The sequence below is a fragment of the Nicotiana sylvestris genome, chromosome 5, assembly GCF_000393655.2.
Source record: "Nicotiana sylvestris chromosome 5, ASM39365v2, whole genome shotgun sequence".
NCBI classification, from domain to species: domain Eukaryota; kingdom Viridiplantae; phylum Streptophyta; class Magnoliopsida; order Solanales; family Solanaceae; genus Nicotiana; species Nicotiana sylvestris.
In genome coordinates, this window is record NC_091061.1 from 39,496,471 (window position 1) to 39,522,654 (window position 26,184).

The 26,184-nt window shown below is 39.9% G+C and overlaps 1 protein-coding gene and 1 long non-coding RNA gene across 2 annotated transcripts; one reads left to right on the plus strand and one right to left on the minus strand.

Moving 5' to 3' along the window:
* Positions 1-1,846: 1,846 nt before the first annotated feature.
* On the minus strand, positions 1,847-9,448 carry LOC104212403 (uncharacterized). Its single transcript, XR_011407538.1, has 2 exons — positions 8,102-9,448; positions 1,847-2,200 (listed from the first exon to the last, which is right to left on the minus strand). It is a non-coding gene; the product is annotated as an uncharacterized lncRNA (long non-coding RNA).
* On the plus strand, positions 2,271-6,321 carry LOC104212402 (phenylalanine ammonia-lyase 1). The gene is made up of 2 exons (XM_009761643.2): positions 2,271-2,867; positions 4,305-6,321. The coding sequence occupies exons 1-2, from the start codon at positions 2,461-2,463 to the stop codon at positions 6,052-6,054; spliced, it is 2,157 nt and encodes a 718-aa protein (XP_009759945.1). The 5' UTR covers positions 2,271-2,460; the 3' UTR covers positions 6,055-6,321.
* Positions 9,449-26,184: the final 16,736 nt, after the last annotated feature.

Genomic DNA, 26,184 nt, shown 5'->3' on the forward strand with positions numbered 1-26,184 from the left:
ATTCTTTTTTAAATGAACTAATAAAATAAATGAACTAATAAAATTAACAATCATATAAATGAACTAATAAAAAAATGCTCATAACTAATAAAATAAATGTGTACATGGACCGGGTTGGTTCGGTTTTTATCAAAACCAAACCAAACCAATTATATCGGTTTGGATTGGTTCGGTTTGTCGAGTTTTTCGAGTTTTTTTGTTACATGTATATTATTTCAATCTTACTTTATTAAAATTATAGATAAAGCTTTGATAAGTGAATATATGTTTAGTAAATATGGAAAAAATTGACAAACATATGATCTATTAAAATATTCTAATGGGAGAAATTTTTTAGTAACACATGATAGTTATTTTCTTAGTCGTTTAACAATAATTTTTCGTTAATTTACGCTTTCAAGGTTAATACATGAGAGGATCCCAAATATTTCTATATTTTCTAAAGAAAAATCACTATAAAGTCTTAAAAATATAAATAAAATTTATATATTTATATGTCGATTTGGTTCGGAATTTTTTACTCAATACCAAACCAAATCAAACCAAACCTAATCGGGTTTTTTAATCGGTTTGGTTTGATTTTTCGGTTTGGTGCGGTTTTCCGGTTCGGTCTGAACACCCTAAGAGGAAGTATGTTTTAATTTAACACTTTTACATTGTTAGTGTAGCCACACCCTCGTACCCTACATTATCCCAATGATAAAATGTCAAACATGAGAGTACAGGACCAAATATATATAAAATTTTAAGTCAATAAATATACTGTACTAATAAAAAAATTAAGTCGAGAACAGTAATTTTAGTGAGATTCGTAATATAACTTATCCATAATATATAACTATTTTACTACTACTAGAGTTACTCGAAATACTGTACAAAGTATGCCCCTTAAATATTACTGGCATCTATATTTGAACATTATTAAGACTATAGAAAGTAATTAATACTCAAAATTTGGACAATAATCACTATTTGCATTGAAATATTTATCAACAACTTGTGTGTGCAGTTTCATGTATAATACACGCAAATGATCTTTTTATTAAGACTTCAATCTAACGACTCCAAGATTATTTTAGGTATAGCTACTTTCATGGTTTGACTGCTAGACTGATACTACTATAATAACCACGCAGAGTTATGTGAGATCGTTAAATCCCTTCGTTCGGGTTCGAAAATCGAGGAATGAAGAACCTCTTTGGTTCCCCTTAGTTGGCCTACTTACGTAATTAATTGAATTTGTGAATATCGAATACTTGATGCATAAAGAAAAATAAACCTTATAACAAATAAGATTCCATATATTTCTTATCTAAAAAACGTTAATATTCCTAGTTACCAACTTAGGATGAAGCAAAGATAGTTGAATGAATAAAGATCTTCAACCAAATTTAGCTTAATGGAATATTCATTTTGTCCGTGCCCAAAAAAGTGAAAATAATCACTCTTAAAACATCCCATTTAGACGAAAAGTCAGAATTATGGAAATTATTTTGCTTCACTTTTTGCGACGTTTTTTCACGTATTCCTCAAATGTGAAACGACGCGTTGCTTTTGTTTGAGTCCATCCCAACAACCATGCCCAAACCCTTTCTTTCCCTTCCTTCTTTGACTTGAACAAACATCCTTCCCTTTCCACCTTCATTTGCACATGAAATTATATATAGTGAGGGAAATAATATTATATGTTCCCTTGACATAAAGTTATCTGTAATTCATTGAATCAACTAATCCAAATTAACGTCGCACTGGAGTTCATTATAGTAAGAAGCATTTTCTAATAAAAGTTTTTTCATTCGGTGCTCGAGCCACGGACGTAAATTTGCTATTATTGCATCTAGAAACATAGTCAAGAAAGGAACCACTAATATTTGCATTAGGGTAGGCTATTTACATCATATTTTTTGAGGTACGACCCTTTCCGAGATCATGTATGAACGCGAAATATCTTGTGCACCGGGCTACCCATTTTTGTACCTACAAACGTAAATTCTTAACCACTTAAAAAAAAACAAAAAGAGGGTTGGTGGATCTTTGTTTTTCGGGGTGAAGAGTGGCTGTTAGTGAAAATACGCCTACCCTGGCTGCCCTTCCTTTTACATGTACAACTACTTCACGTTCTCCACGTGTCAAGAATCTCAGCCGTCCATTCCTATGTGCAATCCAACGGCCAATCTTGATTTTCAACTAACACATCGGCCTGCCAAAGTCCAACACACAATGACAATGTATTTTCCCATTCTATTTAAACACTCACATTTTGGCTAAACAAACTCAGGAAATTCATATAAGCTTTGCAATTTCCTAACCTCCACCAACAAATAAACATAGAGCAACACAATCATATATACATGCACCTATAGCCCAATATTCATCAAACATCACATATAGTTTTCTTTCCTAACCAATTAAGTATTTGTCCAAAATATTGAGAATTCATTAATTACCCTGCACATAATAATGGAGTATGCCAATGGAAATTGTAATGGTCATAATGCTAGTCAAGAATTTTGTATTAAGGGTCATGAACAACAAGACCCTTTGAATTGGAACATGGCAGCTGATGCACTCAAGGGTAGCCACCTTGATGAAGTCAAGAAAATGGTGGAGGAGTTTAGGAAGCCGGTGGTCCGGCTAGGTGGAGAGACGTTAACGATAGGTCAGGTGGCCGCGATAGCAGGCAGGTCGGGCACAGAGGTGATGGTGGAGCTGGCGGAGGCGGCCAGGGCGGGCGTCAAGGCCAGCAGTGATTGGGTCATTGAAGGCATGAAAAATGGGACTGATAGCTATGGTGTTACTACTGGTTTTGGTGCTACATCACATAGGAGGACCAAGCAAGGTGCAGCTCTACAAAAGGAGCTAATAAGGTAAACACAAATTCTATTATCACCACATGTTACGTACGTACCTCATGTCTTCTCGCAATAAGTTTTACGTGACATAGTTACGTGAAAACAAGCTGTAATTTTGTTTCACATATATATAAAATATTTTGAATTTTAATTTTATATATATACTTTGACAGTGTTATGATATTTATGTTATCGATTGTAGTTTAATATATGATAGGAGTATTAGATTAGTTGCTATTTGTACCAAATTATTCGTATTTTTACAGAGTTTCTTAACTTTTAATTATCCTATAAATAACTTCATTGAATATATTTTTCACAATATTAATGCATACACATAAATTGAATTATCAAGTTTATTAGTAGAAAATTTATCTTCGTTGAAAATAATTATGCTTTTGCTTTCGTGCAATTCTTCACTTTCCCCCCTTTTTTCTCAACCATGCTTTCTGGGATTATGCCATTACTACCGATTGAAACAATACTATATGCGCGCGCACATATATATATATATTTAAAAAAATGAAGTCTATATCACTAACATGATAGGGTTGTCTTCAGATTTTGAAAAGTAGTTGCAGACACGTTATCCAAGTAATAGGAAACCTTTACTCATTCCTTAATTAAAAATTAAATTCAACTTAATTTTGGTCCCCAACAAATCAAATTATTAATTAACCAGAAAAATTTTTGACGTTGTAAACATCCCACATGAATAGCCCAAACGGACGTGACTGCATGAAAACCTTTATACATTATGGTTCAAAGTTGCTTTTGCTTTTTTTTTTTTTGCCTAATAAATATAGCTGCAGATTTAGGTCTAATTTTTGTCTAAAAAGAAGGCATTTAATAGATACAACATCTGTCTATTTAATCCATAGATTTGTTAGGTTAAAGTGGTCCCAACTATTAAACCATAGTAACGTTATTTACAAGAGAGACTGAGAGACACAAGATATCCCAACTCAACTTTTAATTATTTAAAGAAATAACCTAAAATAACAAAGAAAAAAACCCCAAAAGTATACTCCATTATATTTTGTAACAGGATTTGTTTGCTTTATAAGGGAAAAATATGTTTTTGGCTCTGATTTTGAACGGTATTACTCTTTTAACTGTTTAAACTGGTCTAACACTCGCACTTTAATAAATTTTGAGGGAAAATTTACCCGTATTTATTATTCTTCGTACTTTAATACATTTCAAGTGCACAGATAGTTATTCTCAGGGATGCTATTTAAAGATTAATCAATACTTATTTTGTTCTGAAATTTTAAACTAAAAATCTTAACTTTAGGATAATTCAGGATATTGTCCTACAAAATTGACTGAAAAACTGAAATTCATGATGAACGGGCTAATTCCTAAAGTGGCTACCTGGTGTCATTTCTACTAGTAATTTTGTACGTCAACTTAAAGCTGATTTGCTAAATGGAATATCATCTGAACCAGGTTCTTGAATGCCGGAATCTTCGGCAATGGGACGGAGTCTAGCCACACGCTGCCACATTCCGCCACGAGGGCTGCCATGTTGGTGAGGATCAACACCCTACTTCAAGGCTACTCCGGCATAAGATTTGAGATCTTAGAAGCTATAACCAAATTGCTTAACAACAACATTACCCCATGTTTGCCTCTCCGTGGCACAATCACAGCATCTGGTGACTTGGTACCACTGTCCTACATTGCTGGGCTTTTAACAGGCCGGCCCAATTCCAAAGCAACTGGGCCTAATGGAGAATTATTGGATGCCGTCAAGGCGTTTCAATGGGCCGGTATAGACACTGGATTCTTTGAGTTGCAGCCCAAAGAAGGCTTAGCTATGGTTAATGGCACTGCTGTTGGTTCTGGTTTGGCTTCTATGGTTCTTTTTGAAGCTAACATTCTTGCTGTTCTTTCTGAAGTTTTATCAGCTATTTTTGCTGAAGTTATGCAAGGAAAGCCTGAGTTTACAGACCATTTGACACATAAATTAAAACATCATCCTGGCCAAATAGAAGCTGCAGCTATAATGGAACATATTTTGGATGGAAGTTCTTATGTGAAAGAAGCTAAAAAAATCCATGAAATGGACCCTTTACAAAAGCCTAAGCAAGATCGTTACGCTCTACGTACATCTCCACAATGGTTAGGTCCTCAAATTGAGGTCATTAGATCAGCAACAAAAATGATTGAAAGAGAGATTAACTCAGTTAATGACAACCCTTTGATTGATGTTTCAAGAAACAAGGCATTACATGGTGGAAATTTCCAAGGGACACCAATAGGTGTATCAATGGACAACACTAGGCTAGCACTTGCTTCCATTGGGAAACTTATGTTTGCACAATTTTCTGAACTTGTCAATGACTATTACAACAATGGATTACCTTCAAATTTGACCGGGGGACGGAATCCTAGCTTGGATTATGGTTTCAAAGGTGCTGAAATTGCTATGGCATCTTACTGTGCTGAACTCCAATTTCTTGCAAATCCAGTGACTAACCATGTCCAAAGTGCTGAGCAACATAACCAAGATGTCAACTCGTTGGGCTTAATCTCCTCAAGAAAGACAGCTGAGGCGGTCGACATTTTGAAACTCATGTCTTCTACTTATCTAGTAGCACTGTGCCAAGCCATTGATTTGAGGCACTTGGAAGAAAATCTCAAGGCTTCAGTGAAAAGTGCAGTGAGTTTAGTGGCCAAGAAAGTGCTAATAACTGGCCAAAATGGAGGGCTTCACAATTCAAGATTCAGTGAGAAAGACTTGCTCACAGTAGTTGATAGAGAATATTGTTTTGCATATGCTGATGACCCCTGCAGTGCTAACTATCCATTAATGCAGAAGTTAAGACAAGTCTCAGTGGATCATGCCCTATCGAATGGCGACATGGAGAAGAATTCTAGCACTTCAATTTTCCATAAAATCAGTGCATTTGAGGAAGAATTGAAGATTGTTTTGCCTAAGGAAATTGAGAGTGCTAGATGTAACTTGGAGAATGGCAAGCCAACAATTCCTAACAGGATTCAAGAATGCAGGTCATATCCATTGTACAAGTTTGTGAGGGAAGAATTAAAGACTAATTATTTGACAGGTGAGAAAGTCCAATCACCTGGAGAAGAATTTGACAAGGTATTCACAGCTATGAATGAAGGGAAGTTGGTAGATCCATTGCTTAATTGCTTGAAGAAATGGAATGGTGCTCCTCTTCCACTTTGCTAGAGAAAAAAGTGGGAAAAATGATCAAAAAGTTATTGGCTTCACACTGTAGGTACATTACTTTGTAAGTTTATTTTTCTAGTTTTGAGAATTTTTTAAGGGTTTGTATGAAAATTTGTGACTCTTAAACTTATTGATGATATTTGTATCTTGTTTTTAGCAACTGTATTTACATTTTTGTGATTACAGAAAAAAGTTACTTCAACTTGTGTAATCCCTCAAGAAGATAATGTTCTACAGAGAATAAGAAAATCACTTTAACAAGTTTAATTATATCTTTCATTGGCCCTACACTTTGGTTTAGGTAGCTATTGTTTTGTTCTTGACTTCTGCTCTTTCATTTGTGGTCATTAGTTTGATTTTGCTGGCCCTATTGCCTCATGATTGTTGATAAGACAGATAGATAAATACATGTTTTAGTCAACATTAATGCATTTCAATTGTGACTAATAGCCTGTTTGGCCAAGCTTATTTTTGACCAAAAGTGTTTTTTTTTTTGCCAAAAGCACTTTTGGCCAAAAATTGAGGTGTTTGGCCAAGCTTCTGGAAGGAAAAAAAGTGCTTTTGAGGAAGCAGTTTTGGAGAAGCAGAAAAAAATAGCTTCTCTCCAAAAGCACTTTTTGAGAAGCACTTTTGAGAAAAATACACTTAGAAGCAGTTTTTTAATGCTTGACCAAACACTAATTGCTGCTCAGAAGTGTTTTTCAAACTAATTAGCCAAACACAAACTGCTTCTCACCAAAAGTACTTTTGAGAAAAATACTTTTAAAAAAAAGCACTTCTCAAAATAAGCTGATTTTTGCAGCTTGGCCAAACGGGCTATAAGTCTTGGTTAGCCAACAAATCCCCTTCATGGGTTGGTAAGTGAGAAGAGAGATAGTGATATCTGTTCTAATTTTTCGGCCAATAACTTAATCAACTTGTTGACAAAAAGTTGGTAAGTACATGAAACTAAAAAAATAAAAATAAAAAGTACTTATCCACAATGTTAATAAATCCTGAACTTTGAACAGGAGAAATTGGTCAAATTTTAATGACAAGAATGTTCCCAGGAGTGCTAGTTAGGAGTAAAAGATACTCAGTAAATAGTAGCACTACAATGCTTGCAAACTATTTTAGAATTACATTCTGAATCAAAGATGATATTACTTAAATTAAAAGAACAAGAGCCTTTAGTTACTAAATCCTTTCAGTAGACATTTGAACATACACTGGGGAAATGGTTCAAAATTAAACTTTTACAATTTGGGTAGAAGAAAATGACCCTACAAAGATCTCTTGTGTTTTATTTTCAATCTATTGTGCATCAAAATAAAGATCTCTTTAAGAAATTTGACATAAAACTAATAGAAATTCTCTAATAGGCCACAAAATTTTGTAAACTATGAAATATTATTTGCAAACCAATAGGTGTTTTACAATTTTGTCCATTATTTCAACCTCAACTAGAAGTAGAGAATTTAAAGTTGAAAAGTTGATTTGAGGAGTATTTCAAATGAAATAATGATTTTCACTCACAAAACTTCAACCTCAATCTTTTCTTTTCAGTAAGATTTATGTTCAAAAATACAGTAGAGCGTTCAATCAACTGAACGTCAAATACTCATCGTTTCAATTCAACCAAATGTGTCTTAACAATACCTAATATTTTGCTAATGGAAACCTCAGCAGGGCGGATTTAGGCCGTTTTAAGATGTAGGTGAACCAATGGGTCTTTCTTCCAAACTAGGTATTTTATATATATATTTTGTAAAATTGATCTAACATTGTCTGTTGGCTCTCATGCTCCAAAAAGGTTGAGCATTCCACTTGGTTGAATGCTGAGTTATTTATCCAAAGGAATATAGATCGATTCCCGCTTAGTACTTTTTTCTCGCTTTTGTAGTGGTTCACCCATGTTCTAGAAATCCCTCGGTGAAGTTTTTTTTTTAAGTCATGGAGTAATTAACATTTAATCAAAGATAATAAGTCTTTAACAAAACATCTAAGTATAGCAAAACATAATGTTAGTAAACAGCCAAAGTAAAATAGACTAAGATTAAGCATCGACCTGGTTTATGGTTCTGGCGAGTGGTGGCGTGCAGAAATCTGTGGCGCAATAAAGCGAGCACCTGGGGGCTGGGGCGATGAGATGTGCTGAGCCAAAATACACTGATAGTACGGTTCCATTCCTCCAGGATGATCGGAGTCAGCGCCGCCCGGCGACAGCAGCACGGGTCTTTGAAACAGGTCACCTCCAATTCACGAGACCATCTTATGGTAGTATTTTATTCTTTATGAAAGGACCGTTGGTAAAGTATTCAAATTTACCCCCTACTTTTAACTGTGCTCCAATGTGGCAGTGAACCCCAACTATTAAATTGCCACGTGTGTATTAACATTTTCTTATTTTTCGAAAAAACCTCATTTATATGTCTTCTGCTTAATTTTTCATACCTCCATTACTGTGTATTTGTAATATCTGGATAGCAAAGTAGACTCCTAACTAAGATAAAAAAGACCATTGAATAGAAACTGGACGTACAAACTCATTTATTCACGGGGATGAAAGTCCCGTGGCTAGAAATAGAAGATCTCCATGTTATTTTTTAAGAGAAAAGAAAAATCCAAAATGAACAACGAAGACCTTCAACGAGCAGCCTGTCACTCCCACAATATAATAGTATTTCTCTTTTATTGTTACTTTTCATATTATTCTATGTTACAAACTCACGACTAGTATTAATTTATTTCATTTTGTTTGGCAATAACTTTTTATTGACATAATGTAGTTGGAATAAAAACTGTGGAGGTTTGAATTGTTGAATGAATAACTCTATCGCCATTCGCCAATTATACTTCTCTGGGTTTGAATAGCATCCATTTTGAACAAAATTATTTCTAAAAAATTCTAACAATATATCATTAAAAATACAAATTTTTTTTTGGAATACTTTTTTAAGAATATTTTCCAATAAACTGTTCGAACCCACCCTATTTCTTAGCCAAAACGTTTTCGTTTAAAATTGTAACCTTTATTAGGTTGCCTAATAGTGTCGCATCTATTCTGGTCTTTTTTGAGCCTCCATTGTTAGCTACCATAAAACTTGTTGGGAATAAACCCCCTACAAAAATAATATTCACAGTAATAAAAGCGGAATAATAACGTAGCACCGAGATACGGTAATTAACAAGAATAAAAGAGTAATAACGACACCAAGATTTTTATATGAAAAATCCTTTTGAATAAGGGAAAAAACCACGGCCCTCAGAAGAACAACTGATATCACTATAGCAAGGAATTTTATACTTTGTAGGTCCGAGTAAAATACTCAAAAGACCACTACAACACTCAAAAGAAATAACCTCTTTTGATATTCCCACCTCACTACAATATCACTCACTCTCTATTTTTCTCACATACTATTTTCTTATACCCTGTCTGTGAAACCTCACTCTTTCTTTCTAGCTCTCAGATATATTTTTCCTCTGAGATTGGTGTGTCGAGATGAGAGTTGAAGCTCTCCTTTTATAGGCAGAGCCTCACTCTCTCACGCCTACTACATTTGACATTTTCTACCTGCAGATCTGCTATGCCTACTGTCACACCTCCTTTTTGCGCGCCCTGCCCCAAGGGGTTAGGTGCGCGGGTGGAGTTTTTTCCAATTTAAGTGACAATATTCGAAATGGGATTATTCATTTAATTCAGAGTCGCCACTTGGGAAAGGTTTGGCTTTTGGTGTCCCAAGTCACCGGTTTATCTTGAATCCCAAATCGAGGAAATTTTCGACTTTTCCAAATGAAGTCTGCGAACCAGAAATTCTAAGTAAGGAATTCTGTTGACCCGAGGGAAGGTGTTAGGCACCCTCGAATCCCGTGGTTCTAGCACGGTCGCTTAAATTGTTATAATGGCTAAATATCTGATTTAAATACATGTTGTGACCTATGTGCTTTTATTAAGTTTTAATCGCCTTTATTATTGTCATTTATTTTACAGAATTGCAACATCGTGAAAATGCGTCTCGAACCACGTCACAATCAATGCACCCGTGATTATCGACACATTTGGACTTCATTGAGATTTGGATTTGGGTCACATCAATGTGCATCCGAATTTAAGAATGTGATTTAATTAAGCCGCGCCTACAGAGTCTAACGCGTTATTATCTTTGTATAAGGCCATGAAATTTATTAAATGGCCTATCTTGAATTCTAAATAATTATCATGATTATTTATTGAGAGCCCCGCAATTTTGCATCTTTATTTGGCGAGGCTCATCTCTATTTTAGAAAAGGATATCCTAAAATAGCTACATTTCTAACGCATTTGTCTCTAAAACTAGAAGAAAAGGTACATGCTGATTCAATTAAGGTTTTTGTCTAATCCGGATTTTTGTCAGTTTCTGATTAACTACTTATAAAGTAAAAAACGTCATGCCTCGCGAGGATGTTTCAGTCGAACAAAAAAACTACATATGAGATTGATGAAATGCAATACCTAATCCGAATATTTCTTGAATTGAACTTAACTGAACTTATTTGGACTAGATTAAAGGATAACTGGCAAAGTAAAATACTTTAGTTTGGCAAGGAATCCTGTACGAGCTAAACGAAATACAACACTTAATCCGAACACTTCTCGAGTTGAACTCAACTAAGCTTATGTGGACTAGTCTTAACTAAACAAAACTAGTGAAACCAGAACAATATTGTATAAGGTCGAAATATACATGCCCACAAACAACTACAGAGTTAAAATACAACAGAGCAAACTCAGTCAATTATCAATACATACTTTCAAACTGCTGGATTATAAACTAATCAATTTTCACAAGCCCGTTAATGTACTATGAATATTACAGCAAATGCTTGAACTTCTTCAACCTTTTTCATTTCATGCTTTCAAAACTGTTTCAATTACATCAATATGGGCTTGAAATGTGTACCTGAAAATGCTGAATGTGCAAAGGAGAAAAAGAAGAAGATGTTGAAATCAGCAGCAAAAGAAACAGGACTAGCAATAGCAGCAGGACAGGGCAGCAGCAAAACAAAACGAACAGCAGAAAAGGCTCAAGTGCAGAAATGCAACTATGGCCAATAGAAAGAAATAGCCAAACGAGAGCACAACCCAGTGGAATAGAATCAAGAACTCCAAGCAGACCAAACCAATAGTGAACCAATGGAAAACACTTGACTAAATAGACACAGCTGGAACTTCAAACAATCAGAATTGATTTCAACGAGTTAAACAACTGAAAACCCAAATAACAAATAGGAAGAAACAATTTCTGATTGTAGATTGTATAATTTCTGTATCTCTTTGTATGTCTTTCAAGCTTTCTCTTTCAACACTCCTCACAGTGTGTTCCCCTTTCCTTTATTTTCTGATCTCCTCTCCCCTCTAATTCTGTCTATTTCTATCTCCTAATTCTGTCCCTCTCTATATCCCTGTGTGTGTCCTCTACTCAGATGGTCTCCTATCCCCCCTTTTATAAGCCTCAAACTCAACCTTTTAACAGCCTGTTTTCAGAATATCACCATGCCCCTCCCATGTGCATTTCCATTTCAGATTCCCATTAGTTATTTAAGTATTAACCTCCATCAACATTCCCTGGCAGATTTAGCTTTTAAAAGGTTTAATACTTTTTTAAACTTAAAGCAAGGTATGGGCAGTAGAATCTATCTGACAGCATATGCTGTCAACACATTTTAAATTTAAAAGCCCCTTTTATGAAGGAAACAGGCTGTGCACAATGCACATGCTGTGCACAAGTGCACATGCCATCAACTCAGATTTCAATTAACAGACCAAGCCTTAGGTTTCTGAAATCATATTAACAGCTATAAGTAACTGGACTTGGTTCTTAATTGTTTCAGGCAAATGTTCATCAGAAGCAAATTGATTTAACTTTGTTCGGGTAGCTGAAACTAATTGACGACATATGTCGACTCGACTATATTAGCATTAACATACACAATCGAAGCCAAAAATCAGACATTTAAAGTATGGGACACATGGTTTGAATTATACTGACTAAACAGAAATACCCTCGAGGAGTCAAATAATCAGTACAAATTTGGAATACAACCCAATACATATGTCTTATCAGAATATGAGGGGTTCAAACAAACATAGTGGTTCAAACAAGGTGGACAAACGGAAGTTGGTAAAAATTCAAAACACAAATTGACACAAAACATGAACAGACATCTAATCCCTCACATGGACCAAACAAATAAGGGAAGAAGGCAGACTCACCTCAAATCTTGAAAAATCGGAAACCTTGAACCGGACTTGGACAGACTTTCTTAAGGCTGAACGGACTTTAATCGAAGTGTTTCTCAGATGAGAAACACTTCGATTAAGGTCCCTTGGACCTTAATTTCTTTGGCTCGAACGGGTATGAACTAGTGACGAGGAACTACAAAGTTCCAAAACTCAGATCCGGGATTCATGTTTCCCTGGTTAGATTCGGACCAAACCAAGTATGGTTTGGTCACGAGGGGGGTCTGGGGAGTGTCTGGTGTGAAGCTGGGGTTGGTTGGTGTAAACCGAGTTTTAACTCGAATCTTCAAATGAAGATTCGAGGACCTAGGGGATGATTCGAACTGCATGGTTAACAGATCCATGTTCAGGATGGCAAGGGGGTTCTAGGGTGTTCAGGTGGAGGTCACCGGCGTTCAGGCCGCCGGGTTTCTGGTGAAGGTGTGCAGGGGCGGCTAGGGTTTGAAGGGGATGGGTTTGGGTGAAGACGACGAAGCTGGGGTATTGGATAGGGGGGGTAGGGTAAGGATTTGGGCTTATATAGTTAGTGGGTGGGTCGATCTCAACCGTTAGATCAATCTAGATCTACGGTTTGGATCTGATGGTCTTAAGTGAAACGGTGTCGTTTCAAATGTTGAGGGTTTGGGTTTGGTCCGGGTGTAAACGGGTCGGGTTTGTTGATGGGTTATGGGGATTGCTCTTGGCCGTTGATCACTCTGAGATCAACGGCCCAGATCAAGCACGACTCAAACGACGTCGTTCGGACGTCCTGGGCATCAGGTGACCTGGGCCGGCAGGCCTGGGTCTTGGGCCGTTTGTTTGGGCTTGTTTGTTTTGAAATCGGACTGGCCCAAGTCCGAACTCCTTCTTTCTTTCTTTTTTTTTCTTTTTTTTTCTTTTTAATTCCTTAAAATAATTTGCCAAATAATACCATGTAAACATTGGACAACAATTATCACACAATTAATTATACTAAACACTTAATGACAAAATACAACGAAGGACGCACATATTTTATTTTTATTTTAATAAACAGACTACGGTTCACCCGACATATACACATATATATTTATATATTTTGAATAAAACAAACATGGGCAAAATCACAAATAACCAGCAAAAAAAAAATGCCACGTAAAAATCCAGCAAATGTACAGCAAGACCAATTGCTATCATTTTGTTTCTTTTGGAGTGATTGTCGCGTAAAAGCAAAAATCACGTGCTCACAGCTGCCCCTCTTTGTTCGGAAACACGAAGAGTTTTCGTGCAAAGACAAAGTGAGCGTGTATGAGCGATTTTTACTTATGGACCACTCCGTATGAAGCATGTTTTTGAAAGATCTGACCGAATCTTGCTTCAAAGATTTCCTACATATCCTGGGCTAAACAGGAATCAGGTCAATGTAGTTCGAGAAGTTTTGGTAGCTGGGACTACCATGGGATTGCAATGCTTGCTGCTACTGCTGCTGCTGTTGCCACTGCTACGTTGTTGACCGCCTTATTACAACCAAATGGAAATTGGAAACTGAGCTAACTACTTATATGCATATCAACTGCTAGTTACAAGATTCCTATCTATGATTCTTTTACGACTTGATCTTGGGCCTTAGCTGATTCTGCTTGTAGACTCCGATCTGAATCTTGATGCTTGCGAGTTGCAGCGACTTGTTTAACCTCTGGGATACTGAGTGAGACGCGATCGGTAGGGTTCAGGCCCTTAATTAAACGTTGGAGTCAATCCTCCTTGCATTTACTCCGATATCTCGGGACATCCTTTTTTTTTTTTTTTTTTTTTTTTTTTTTTTTGATTCCGAACTGGGATTCATCTCGTGGGGTCATTTCGATCCATGTGGCTCGAGGTCAGACCTGCGGGAGAAAAGAAACAAACAAACGAAATTTTCTGCCCCAGTTTCACTAGGAAAATTTCGTTACTTATTCACCAGGAAGTTCATAAAATTGATGAAAGAGGATATGCGTGCTCAGTTCAGGGTTGGAGCCCTAATATCGACTAGCTGGGGAAAGGTTCAGTGTAGGGTTTAAAACCCTTACGCCAAACAAAGGAAGAATTCAGTTTAGGGTTTAAAACCCTAATGCTGACTAAAAGGAAAAAAGTTCAGTTTAGGGTTTAAAACCCTAATGCTGACTAAAAGGAAAATTCAGTTTAGGGTTTAAAACCCTAATGCTGATTGGCTGGAAAAGCTCAGTTTAGAGTTTAGAACTCTAATGCTGGCTGAAAGGAAAAAGTTCAGTTTAGGGTTTAAAACCCTAATGCTGACTGAAAGGAAAAAGTTCAGTTTAGGGTTTAAAACCCTAATGCTGACTAAAGGAAAATTCAGTTTAGGGTTTAAAACCCTAATGCTGATTGCATGGAAAAGCTCAGTTTAGAGTTTAAAACTCTAATGCTGACTAAAGGAAAATTCAGTTTAGGGTTTAAAACCCTAATGCTGATTGGCTGGAAAAGCTCAGTTTAGAGTTTAGAACTCTAATGCTGGCTGAAAGGAAAAAGTTCAGTTTAGGGTTTAAAACCCTAATGCTGACTGAAAGGAAAAAGTTCAGTTTAGGGTTTAAAACCCTAATGCTGACTAAAGGAAAATTCAGTTTAGTGTTTAAAACCCTAATGCTGATTGCATGGAAAAGCTCAGTTTAGAGTTTAAAACTCTAATGCTGGCTAAAAGAAAAAAGTTCAGTTTAGGGTTTAAAACCCTAATGGCGACTGAAAGGAAAAAGTTCAGTTTAGGGTTTAAAACCCTAATGCTGACTAAAGGAAAATTCAGTTTAGTGTTTAAAACCCTAATGCTGATTGCATGGAAAAGCTCAGTTTAGAGTTTAAAACTCTAATGCTGGCTAAAAGAAAAAAGTTCAGTTTAGGGTTTAAAACCCTAATGCTGACTGAAAGGAAAAAGTTCAGTTTAGGGTTTAAAACCCTAATGCTGACTAAAGGAAAATTCAGTTTAGGGTTTAAAACCCTAATGCTGACTAAAGGAAAATTCAGTTTAGGGTTTAAAACCCTAATGCTGATTGCATGGAAAAGCTCAGTTTAGAGTTTAAAACTCTAATGCTGGCTAAAAGGAAAAAGTTCAGTTTAGGGTTTAAAACCCTAATGCTGACTGAAAGGAAAAAGTTCAGTTTAGGGTTTAAAACCCTAATGCTGACTAAAGGAAAATTCAGTTTAGGGTTTAAAACCCTAATGCTGATTGCATGGAAAAGCTCAGTTTAGAGTTTAAAACTCTAATGCTGGCTAAAGGAAAAAGTTCAGTTTAGGGTTTAAAACCCTAATGCTGACTGAAAGGAAAAAGTTCAGTTTAGGGTTTAAAACCCTAATGCTGACTAAAGGAAAATTCAGTTTAGGGTTTAAAACCCTAATGCTGATTGCATGGAAAAGCTCAGTTTAGAGTTTAAAACTCTAATGCTGGCTAAAAGGGAAAAGTTCAGTTTAGGGTTTAAAACCCTAATGCTGACTAAAGGAAAATTCAGTTTAGGGTTTAAAACCCTAATGCTGATTGCATGGAAAAGCTCAGTTTAGAGTTTAAAACTCTAATGCTGGCTAAAAGGAAAAAGTTCAGTTTAGGGTTTAAAACCCTAATGCTGACTAAAGGAAAATTCAGTTTAGGGTTTAAAACCCTAATGCTGATTGCATGGAAAAGCTCAGTTTAGAGTTTAAAACTCTAATGCTGGCTAAAAGGAAAAAGTTCAGTTTAGGGTTTAAAACCCTAATGCTGACTAAAGGAAAATTCAGTTTAGGGTTTAAAACCCTAATGCTGATTGCATGGAAAAGCTCAGTTTAGAGTTTAAAACTCTAATGCTGGCTAAAAGGGAAAAGTTCAGTTTAGGGTTTAAAACCCTAATGCTGACTAAAGGAAAATTCAGTTTAGGGTTTAAAACCCTAATGCTGATTGGCTAGGGGCAAAGTTCGAGAATACTAAACGACCTCTTTTTTTTCTTTTGAATTTTCTTGTTTTAGTAGAAGATACAAGGGAGTTTCGTGGAAACTTACCTTTCGAGTGAATTCCTTATTGCCAAAATATTTCTTGTACCCATGTACCTTCTTCTTTGGGCGACACCTGCTCCTTGCACGGTTGTCTTGGATTACACCTGTTTCAACTTTTCAGACAAAGGACAATTGTTAGTTCGGAAATGACGGTCGGTTTGGTGACCTCGATCGTTCCCGGTTGCTTTGTTGCGTCTTCATTTCTGTTGTGAAGTCCCGCCATTGATTTGATTCATATGCCGAAACCCTTTAGACCGCTCAGGCTTGTATTTCCAGATTCTGTGATGATTTGCCTCGTAAGGCTCTCTTTTTTTTTTTTTTTTGTGTCCCGTTTTGCTTGGAGGTTCTCAACGGGGATTTTATTGGAGGTATTTTGTGGGGATTTGTACAAAAGGGAAGCTTTGTGGGGAATATTTACAAAGTGGATTCTTCGTGTGGATTTTTGTACAATGGGCATGCTGGGGATTTATTTCAAAGTGGGATTTCTAGGATTTGTTGGGGTAAGCTTGTTGGGGAATATTTACAAAAGGACTTGCTAGGATGTGCTGAGGAGATTCCATTTTTTTTTTTTTTTTTTTTTTATATATTGAGGAGATTCTGTGGGAGATTGTACAAGACTCTGTTGGGATTTGTACAGGGGGAGACTCTGTGGGGATTTGTCCGAAGGTGGACTTGCTGGGGAAGATTTCAAGATTTCTCTCTTTTTCCTTTACTCCGGCACACCATCAAACGTCATGATCCATCATGCTTGGGTAATCATATCAACGAGATGAGGTGCTTTCCTTCATGAGACGGGATTCCGTGCAAACAAACCATGCCACCTACTCTTTCCGGTGCGTCCTGAACTCTGGGTTAAAATGCAAAAAGGGATTCGAAAAGAAACAAAGCAGGGGAAAACAAATCAGAAAAGGAATACCCTTTTCGGGACGAGAAAGACTTATCTGAGGAAGATAACGCTGGCTTTAAATGACATGACATGCCTTTTGGACTGGACGTCTGACCTTCTAAGAGCTTGCGTTTTCCTGAACCAGAACGGACCTGTGATTCCAAACTGGTGGCACTCTGCCGAGACTTTCTTGGGGTGGCGTCATTCTTTTCGGCCAACAGCGCCCTTTGCGGGTTTTCGCTGGCTGACCTCTCTCATTTCTCTTCCTGTCATCGCTTGATAGCACTCTTTGCGAGTTTTTACTAAACAAGCTCTCTCATTTTGGTTTCTCTTCTCCCGTCGCCTCGTGGTGCCCGAAGGTTTTCACCGCCGAGACTCTCTCATTTTATTTCTCTCAACTCAGGGTGTGCTGGTTTCCTTTTGTGATGCTTATTGGTTTCCCACCATCTTTGGTAATTGATTTGAAGGCTTGTACCTGGTAAAGAGAGGTAGCTGATACTAAACTTCTCAAGTGTCCGACATGCCCCGGTTTTCAATTTCAAGGTGAATGGGATTTTGTTGTTGGTGTGACTGAACCTCAGGGAGAGGCTGCCTACGTATCCTTTCGGAATCAAGTCAAACGTAGTTCAGGCGTCAATCCACGTTTTTTTTTTTTTTTTTTTTTTTGACGGCTCAAAAGGTGGTAGCGAGAATTGGGTAGTGTTTGGGGAGTAGTGGGGAATAAACACCTTCGCCCTTTCAACGTGTCAGGACCACTTGGAGTATGATCTAGACGTAGTACCTCTTGACTGCATCTGCATTCACCGCTGTGTCAGGGTCATTTCCTTCGATATCACCTAAATACAATGCTCCTCTTGGCAATATTTTCCTTACGATGTATGGGCCTTTCCAATTTGGGGCAAACTTTCCTTTTGCTTCTTCATGATGCGGCAGAATACGCCTCAGTACCAATTGTCCTACTTCGAAATTCCGAGGTCGGACTTTCTTGTTGTAAGCACGGGCCATCCTTCGTTGGTATAACTGTCCGTGACAAACTGCAGCCATCCGCTTTTCATCAATCAACGTCAATTGCTCCAGTCGAGTCTTAACCCACTCGCTGTCCTCGATTTCTGCTTCGACAATGATTCGAAGTGAAGGAATCTCTACCTCTGCCGGTATTACGGCCTCGGTTCCATAAACCAAAAGATAAGGAGTCGCTCCCACCGATGTGCGCACCGTAGTGCGATACCCCAATAACGCAAAAGGTAACTGCTCATGCCACTGTCGGGAACTTTGTATTGTTTTCCTCAAAATCTTCTTGATGTTTTTATTTGCAGCTTCTACAGCACCATTGGCTTTTGGCCGATAAGGAGTGGAATTCCTGTGTGTTATCTTGAATTGCTCGCACACATCTCCCATCAAGTGACTGTTCAAGTTTGCTGCATTATCTGTAATGATAGTCGCAGGAATACCGAAGCGACAGATAAGATTTGAGTGTACAAAATCCACTACAGCTTTCTTGGTGACCGACTTGAGAGTGACAGCCTCTACCCACTTTGTGAAGTAATCGATGGCAACCAGTATAAACCTGTGTCCATTCGAAGCCTTTGGTTCAATTGGTCCAATGACGTCCATGCCCCAAGCGACAAATGGCCAAGGTGCGGACATGGGATGCAGTTCTGTGGGAGGTGCATGAATCAAATTACCGTGCACCTGACACTGATGACACTTCCGGACAAAGCTAAAGCAATCCTTTTCCATGGTCATCCAGTAATAACCTGCTCTAAGGATCTTCTTCGCTAAGACATACCCGTTCATGTGAGGTCCACACACACCTGCGTGTACTTCGTGCATGATCTTTCTCGCTTCCTCGATATCGACACATCTTAAGAGATTGAGGTCCGGAGTCCTCTTATATAACAATTCACTGCTCAAAAAGAAACCACTTGCATGTCGCCTAATGGTCCTCTTTTGATCTCCAGTTGCATGCTCGGGGTATTCTTGTGTCTTCAAGAATTTCTTGATGTCATGGTACCAAGGCTGCGTATTTGATCCCGCCTCGATTACACTGCAGTAACCGTGTCTTTCCTTGATTTGGATTTCCAAAGGATCGACGTGGGCGTCGCCCGGGTAGGGTAGCATAGAAGCCAGAGTAGCAAGTGCATCTGCCAGTTCATTGTGAAACCTCGGAATATACCTGAATTCTATTGAGTTAAAGCGCTTGCTGAGGTCCTCCACATGTTGTCGGTATGGGATAAGTTTGACATCCCGAGTTTCCCATTCGCCTTGAACTTGCCGGATGATCAGGTCAGAGTCTCCCATAATCAGTAAGTCTTTGACATCCTGATCGATTGCCATATGTATGCCCATAATGCAGGCTTCATATTCAGCTGTATTATTTGTGCAGAAGAAACGAAGTCTAGCTGTGGCGGGATAATGCTGACCGGCAGGTGAGATCAAAATTGCCCCGATCCCTATACCCTTGGCATTCACGGCTCCGTCAAAGAACATCTTCCAAACATGAGCTTCCTCCGAGATCACTTCTACGGTGTTTACCTCTTCATCTGGAAAGTAGGTATCCAATGGCTGGTATTCCTCATCGACCGGGTTTTCGGCCAAATGATCTGCTAACGCCTGGGCTTTCATTGCCGTGCGAGTGACATAAACTATGTCGAACTCCGTAAGCAAGATTTGCCATTTAGCCAGTCTCCCAGTAGGCATTGGTTTCTGAAATATATATTTCAAGGGATCCAACCTGCTTATGAGGAATGTAGTGTGGGCTTGGAGATAATGCCTCAGCTTTTGAGCAACCCATGTGAGAGCGCAGCATGTCTTCTCCAACAGAGTGTATTTGGCCTCGTAGCTGGTGAATTTCTTGCTCAGGTAGTAGATCGCCTGTTCCCTTTTCCCGGTCACATCGTGTTGCCCCAGGACGCAGCCAAAGGAGTTCTCCAAGACTGTCAGATACAAGAAAAGTGGCCTCCCTGGTTCGGGAGGGACCAAGACTGGGGGATTCGAAAGGTACTCTTTGACTTTATCAAAGGCTTCTTGACACTCCGTTGTCCACTTAATCGCCGCATCTTTTCTTAACAACTTGAATATGGGCTCACACGTGCTCGTCAGCTGGGCAATAAACCGACTGATGTAGTTCAGCCTGCCCAAAAGACTCATCACGTCTTTCTTCGTTCTTGGGGGAGGTAGATCTTTGATAGATTTTATCTTAGTCGGATCTAGCTCGATACCTCTCCTGCTTACGATGAAACCCAAAAGTTTACCCGACGGAACTCCGAAAGCGCATTTGGCTGGATTTAGCTTCAAGTCATACTTCCTTAGCCTCTCGAAGAATTTCCTCAAGTCTTGGATGTGATTATCCTGTGTCCTGGACTTGACTATTACATCGTCCACGTACACCTCTATTTCCTGATGCATCATGTCATGGAAAATGGCGGTCATGGCCCTCATGTAAGTAGCCCCAGCATTCTTTAAACCAAATGGCATGACCCGATAACAGTAGGTGCCCCAAGGCGTGGTGAAGGCAGTTTTCTCGGCATCCTCTTCATCCATCAATACCTGATGATACCCAGCGTAACAATCTACGAAAGACTGTATCTCGTGCTTGGCGCAATTATCAACGAGGATGTGGATGTTGGGCAGCGGGAAATTATCTTTAGGACTTGCTCTGTTCAGATCTCGGTAATCTACACATACCCGAGTTTTCCCGTCCTTTTTCGGTACTGGAACCACATTCGCCAACCATGTTGTATATTGGACTACCCGGATCACTCCTGTTTTCAGTTGCTTGGTGATCTCCTCTTTAATTTTGTCACTGACCTCGGTTTTGAACTTTCGTTGCTTTTGTTGAACCGGAGGACAATCAGGATGAATCGGCAATTTGTGAACCACTAGATCGACACCTAGTCCCGGCATGTCATCATATGACCAAGCAAACACGTCTTTAAATTCAAGAAGAAGTTGAATTATCGCCTCTCGCGTTTTCTTGTCCGTGTGAATGCTTATCTTGGTCTCCCGGATTTCTTCCGGGGTTCCTAAATTTACCGGTTCAGTGTCATTCAGATTTGGCTTAGGTTTATTCTCGAAATATTCCAACTCTCGGTTTATCTCCCTAAAAGCCTCTTCCGCATCATATTCTGGTTCTGGATTCATTAATTCGCAGTTAAATAGCTCATTGTGATCCGGGCGTGAAGTCCGCAAGCATGTCATATTTAAAGCCGCATTATTAGGACTGAAAAGGAAGATAAGAGGAAAAGTAATAAAATCAGAACGAAAGAAAGAAAGGAAAGCAATGAAGATTTTTTTCATTTTCTTTGGAAAATTGGAAGACAACAACGTTTACAACTAGGAATTCGGAACAACAAATGAAAAGAAGAAAACGTTCAAGTTATGTCCCGGAGATAACTTGTGATACAAGAAAGGTGGCAGGACAGGTCTACCCGGACTTCCGTCTAGTTGGGAATGGCGTGATCTCCCAGTTTTGGAGCTTGGCGTTTGGCCCCATGTATATCATCTCAGCAGTGCTCGTGCCTTCGCCTGGTTGAACCATGTGGACCTCGTAGAGCATTTCCCTCATTGCCCCACATATTTCCTCGATTTCCTCAACTGTGAAGACCTCATCTTCTTCTTCTTCAGTGTACCCTGGCCTGACAAAAGTCGCATGTAAATCCGGCAGTGGTTGAGGCAACTTCCAGCCCTCATTTCTCCTTTTCTTTGCCCATTTTTCGTCTGCTGGAGTAGGTTTGAAACCTAGTCCAAAAGGTTTCTTGATGACTGGTAAAGTAATGGGTTCCGTCATTCCCTGAAGGGTTCGTCCAAGCCCCTTCCCTGGCCTAAATCCGTGTCGGATCATCTCTTTGGCCACCATAACCGAAGCGTTAGACAAGAAAGGCTGGGGGCAAGGTACTCCCTCTTCGTGCTGCTCTGCCAATACCACCTCGAAAGCTTGATAGACCGTATGCTCACTCCCTTCTCTTGGTTCAAGATACGGGATAGATGGGTCCCGATAAATGGCATGTTCATCTTCTCCATGGACCACGATCTCTTGGTCTTCATACTCGAACTTCACCATCTGGTGAAGAGTAGAAGGCACGGCTCCTGCCGCATGGATCCAAGGCCTGCCAAGGAGGAAATTGTAAGATGTGTCCATGTCGATCACTTGGAAAGTGACTCGAGATTCGACTGGTCCTATGACCAGCAACAGGTCTATTTCTCCCATGGTGTCTCTCTTGATACCATCGAAAGCTCTCACGCAGACGTTGTTGGGTCGGATTCTTCCGGTCTCAATTTCCATTCTTTGCAGCGTGGAGAGCGGGCAGATGTCAACACCTGATCCCCCATCCAGCATCACCCGCTTGACATAGTAGTCCTCACATTTGACTGTTAAATGCAATGCCTTGTTGTGTGCTGCTCCTTCCGGGGGTAGATCGTTCTTGCTGAAGGAGATTTGGTTGACGGCGAAGAATCTTTCTGTCATCCGCTCTAGTTGCTCCACCGAGGTTTCGACCGGTACGTATGCTTCATTCAGGGTTTTCAACAGGATCTTTTGATGCTCGGTTGACCTCATTAATAGTGACAGCATGGACACTTGCTCAGGGTGCTTGCGCAGCTGGTCTATCACTTCGTAATCCGGCATCTTCATCTGCTTGAAGAACACTTCCGCTTCTTCAACACTCACAGGCTCCTTTGGAGGGAAGCGCCTTTGTGTGGCGTTGTTCAGTTCTTGGGTATTTGAGTACCCTCCAACGAAAGTATTTTCTGGAAGTTCTTCCATGACCTCCTTACCTTTATACGTTACCAAAGTCTTTTGATAATTCCACGGCACTGTGGACGGGTTGGTCATTGGCTTTTGTGGCACGCGTCCGATAACCACTGGCTCATTCAGCCGAGGTGGTTGAATCGTCCCCCGGACCACATAGGCCCCTTTTGGCACATACATAGGTTTTGTCTTTTTGATCCCGAAGTTCTGCGTCTTCTTGGCTTGACCTCGCGGTATGTAAAGAACTCCACCTTTTGCTGGTACTACTTTCTTCTCCACCTTCTTTTCGGGCTTGCTTTCTGCAGCCTTGGCCTCCTCCCCCCTTTCTGATTTCTGGTCTGTTTCGGGCCTCTTCGCTGTGTCGACAATGGCAATTATGGCTTTCAAAGCAGGGTCGAACTCTTTGTCTTCACAAATCATGCCGATCAGCGGCCCATTATTATGAGCGGGCAATGGATTGTTAGTCACATTTGGGATCTCTTCGTCCCTTAGCACTATTTTCCCCTGCTCTATCAAATTTTCGACCACTCTTTTCAATGACCAGCAGTCGTTTGTATCATGTCCTTCGGCCCCTGAATGATAGGCGCATCTGACTCCGGCTTTGTAAGAAGGAGATGTCGGGTTTTGCCTCGTTTGGGGAATTGGTTGCAAGAAACCCAACTGGACTAGCTTAGGGAACAATGTGGAGTATTGTTCACCGATGGGCGTAAAAGTCCGCCGTCGAGGTGGCTCCTGGGGGCGGTAGTTATTCTGCGGGGGTTGTGGGTTATAGTGGTTGCGGTAAGGAAGCTGATTTCTGGGAGGTGGAACTGGGCCTCGGTTGGCTTGTTGTGGTGAATGGTTATAAGGCTGGGCATTCATGACCATATAAGGTTGATGAGCATATGCCACATTTGAGTGGGGGTAGTAGTGTTGTGGGGCCCTTTCCGAAAAATGGGGCCTGGGATGACGATACTCCCTTGCTTCAGAGGCTGCCATAGCCGTTTCTTCCTTCTTCTTCCCCCTTGTCGTCCCTCCAGACCCGCTTTGGACGGCCTGGGAGGTTGCCCTTATGGCTGCTTGACTCAATATCCGACCCGTTTTCAGCCCATTCTCTACCATCTCTCCTATCTTGATTGCTTCCGCGAATGGCTTACCCATGGCTGACATCATGTTTTGGAAATAGTCAGACTCTTGAGCCTGGAGAAAGGTAGTGACCATTTCCACTTCATCCATGGGAGGCTTCACTCTCGACGCCTGTTCACGCCACTTAATAGCATACTCTCTAAAGCTTTCCGAAGGCTTCTTCTTCAGATTCGACAGAGAGTTTCGGTCTGGCGCAATGTCGATGTTATACTGGAATTGCTTTACAAAATCTCTGGCGAGATCATCCCATATATGCCATCGGGACATTTCCTGATCCATATACCATTCCGAAGCTATCCCTACTAAGCTTTCCCCAAAATACGCCATTAGCAGTTCTTCCTTTCCGCCGGCTCCCCGCAATTGGTTGCAGTATTTCTTAAGATGTGCAATGGGGTCACCGTGCCCATCGTATTTCTCGAACTTGGGGGTCTTGAAACCCGTCGGCAGGTGCACGTGAGGGAACATGCACAGGTCGGTGTAAGAGACGCTCTTTTGCCCGCTCAAACCTTGCATATTCTTCAAACTTTGTTCAAGGCTTCTCATTCTCTTAGCAATCTCATTTTGTTCTGCAATCCTGGGGTTCTGATCCTGTCCCGGTGCGAGTTCGCACTGAGGCGGTAGAGGATTATTGTTGGTAGCGAACCTGGTTGGTTCCATTGAGAACGATGGTGCTTGGAATGTAAAAGAGGATGAGTCAAAGCTTGGCTTGTATGTGGCAGGCTGTGCCGTAGCTGGGCAAGGCGATGCAGTAAAGATATTCATGCTTGCATCGGTGGCCGACATTCGGGGATGAGGCTCAGAAGGTGATCCGGCGGAGAAAACGGAGTTGGCTGGGTACCCGAATGGGGTAGCAGGGTAATTTATGGGGACATTAGAAGTCCCACCTGACCTGGAGAATAATTCAGGGAATCCGGGGACGACACTTGGCGGCTCTTTCCCATTGTTCCAATCATCCAGCATTTCCAACATGCGGAGCCGTAGGATTCTATTTTCTTCTGCAGTTGCGGATTCAGGCGTGAGGACGGCTGAGATTGAGCTCTCCTCAGAGACGGGGACTGTTTGCAATGGAATTTCCGAAGACATTTCCACACTTCCTTTTGACCTGGTGAAGTAGGTGTGAGTACTGTTTCTGGTCCTAACAATAGGTAGTTGAACACCTCTCCTTGACCTCGTGAAGTATGAGTGCGAGGCCAGACTTTCACCAAACCAACCGTCTTTTCAAAAACCCTGGAAACATGCTCAATGACAAGCGCACGGTTAATTTGCAGCAAATAACAGATAGTTAATCTCACGTTGGGCATGATGCACCTATACAGTTAAGTGGATTACTATATGTCTGCTACGAGAGCATGCGTCATTCCGGTATTTTCCTCTTATTTCCCCCCCTTTTTTTTCTTTTATTTTATTTTTTATTTTATTTATTTTTCTTTTATATTTTTTTTGTAGCAAAATAAAATGCGATCGGATCCGATGAGGATTGCCTACGTATCACGATACTCACGTGAATCAGATCATTACGTAGTTCGAAAACACGAATGAGCGTGAAAGAAGCAAACTCTTTATTATTGAAGCAGTCTATTACAAACTACATTTTGCAAAAGAAAAAGCAAACTTTGGAAATAAACCTAGACTCAAAAATAGACTAAAAATCACCCTGATGAAAAAAACAGGCAGAAGATGCTAAGATACAGATTTGACCTATGAATGCATTATGGTTTTAAAAATTGGTTTCCGCGGGGCGTCGTTCGGCCTCGCCGCGGTCCTAGGCGTGAGATCCCTCTCAAGTTGCTCTAGCTCGTGCATAGTCTGCTTGACATAACCCATTACTGCCGAGAGGACGGTAGCGCTGGACATGTTCTCACATCGTAGGCATCGTCTGGTGATGGCATGGGCAATGGCCTTGATCCTATCTCTGGTTTGCTTCTTCTCTACGAGCAGGCGTTTTGTCTGATCGCTGCATATCTTGAAAACTTGAGCATCTTGTACATGCTGATGCTTCAGTCGTCGTACTTCCAACTTCATCTGGGCTATTGAGTCATACCAGTATCTGCTCTCAATTTGGAAATCCTTGGCCTGATTAGCTGTTTTGATCTCAAGTGCAGCCATCTCTCTCTTTATCTTAGCAACAGTCTTCTCATGGTC

What these genes read in the sequence shown, in the direction of transcription:
- LOC104212402 (XM_009761643.2), top strand. Translation starts at nt 2,461, where the DNA reads ATGGAGTATGCCAATGGAAATTGTAATGGTCATAATGCTAGTCAAGAA. An exon ending in CTACAAAAGGAGCTAATAAG is followed by an intron (nt 2,868 to 4,304) that starts GTAAACACAAAT and finishes CATCTGAACCAG; the next exon opens with GTTCTTGAATGCCGGAATCT.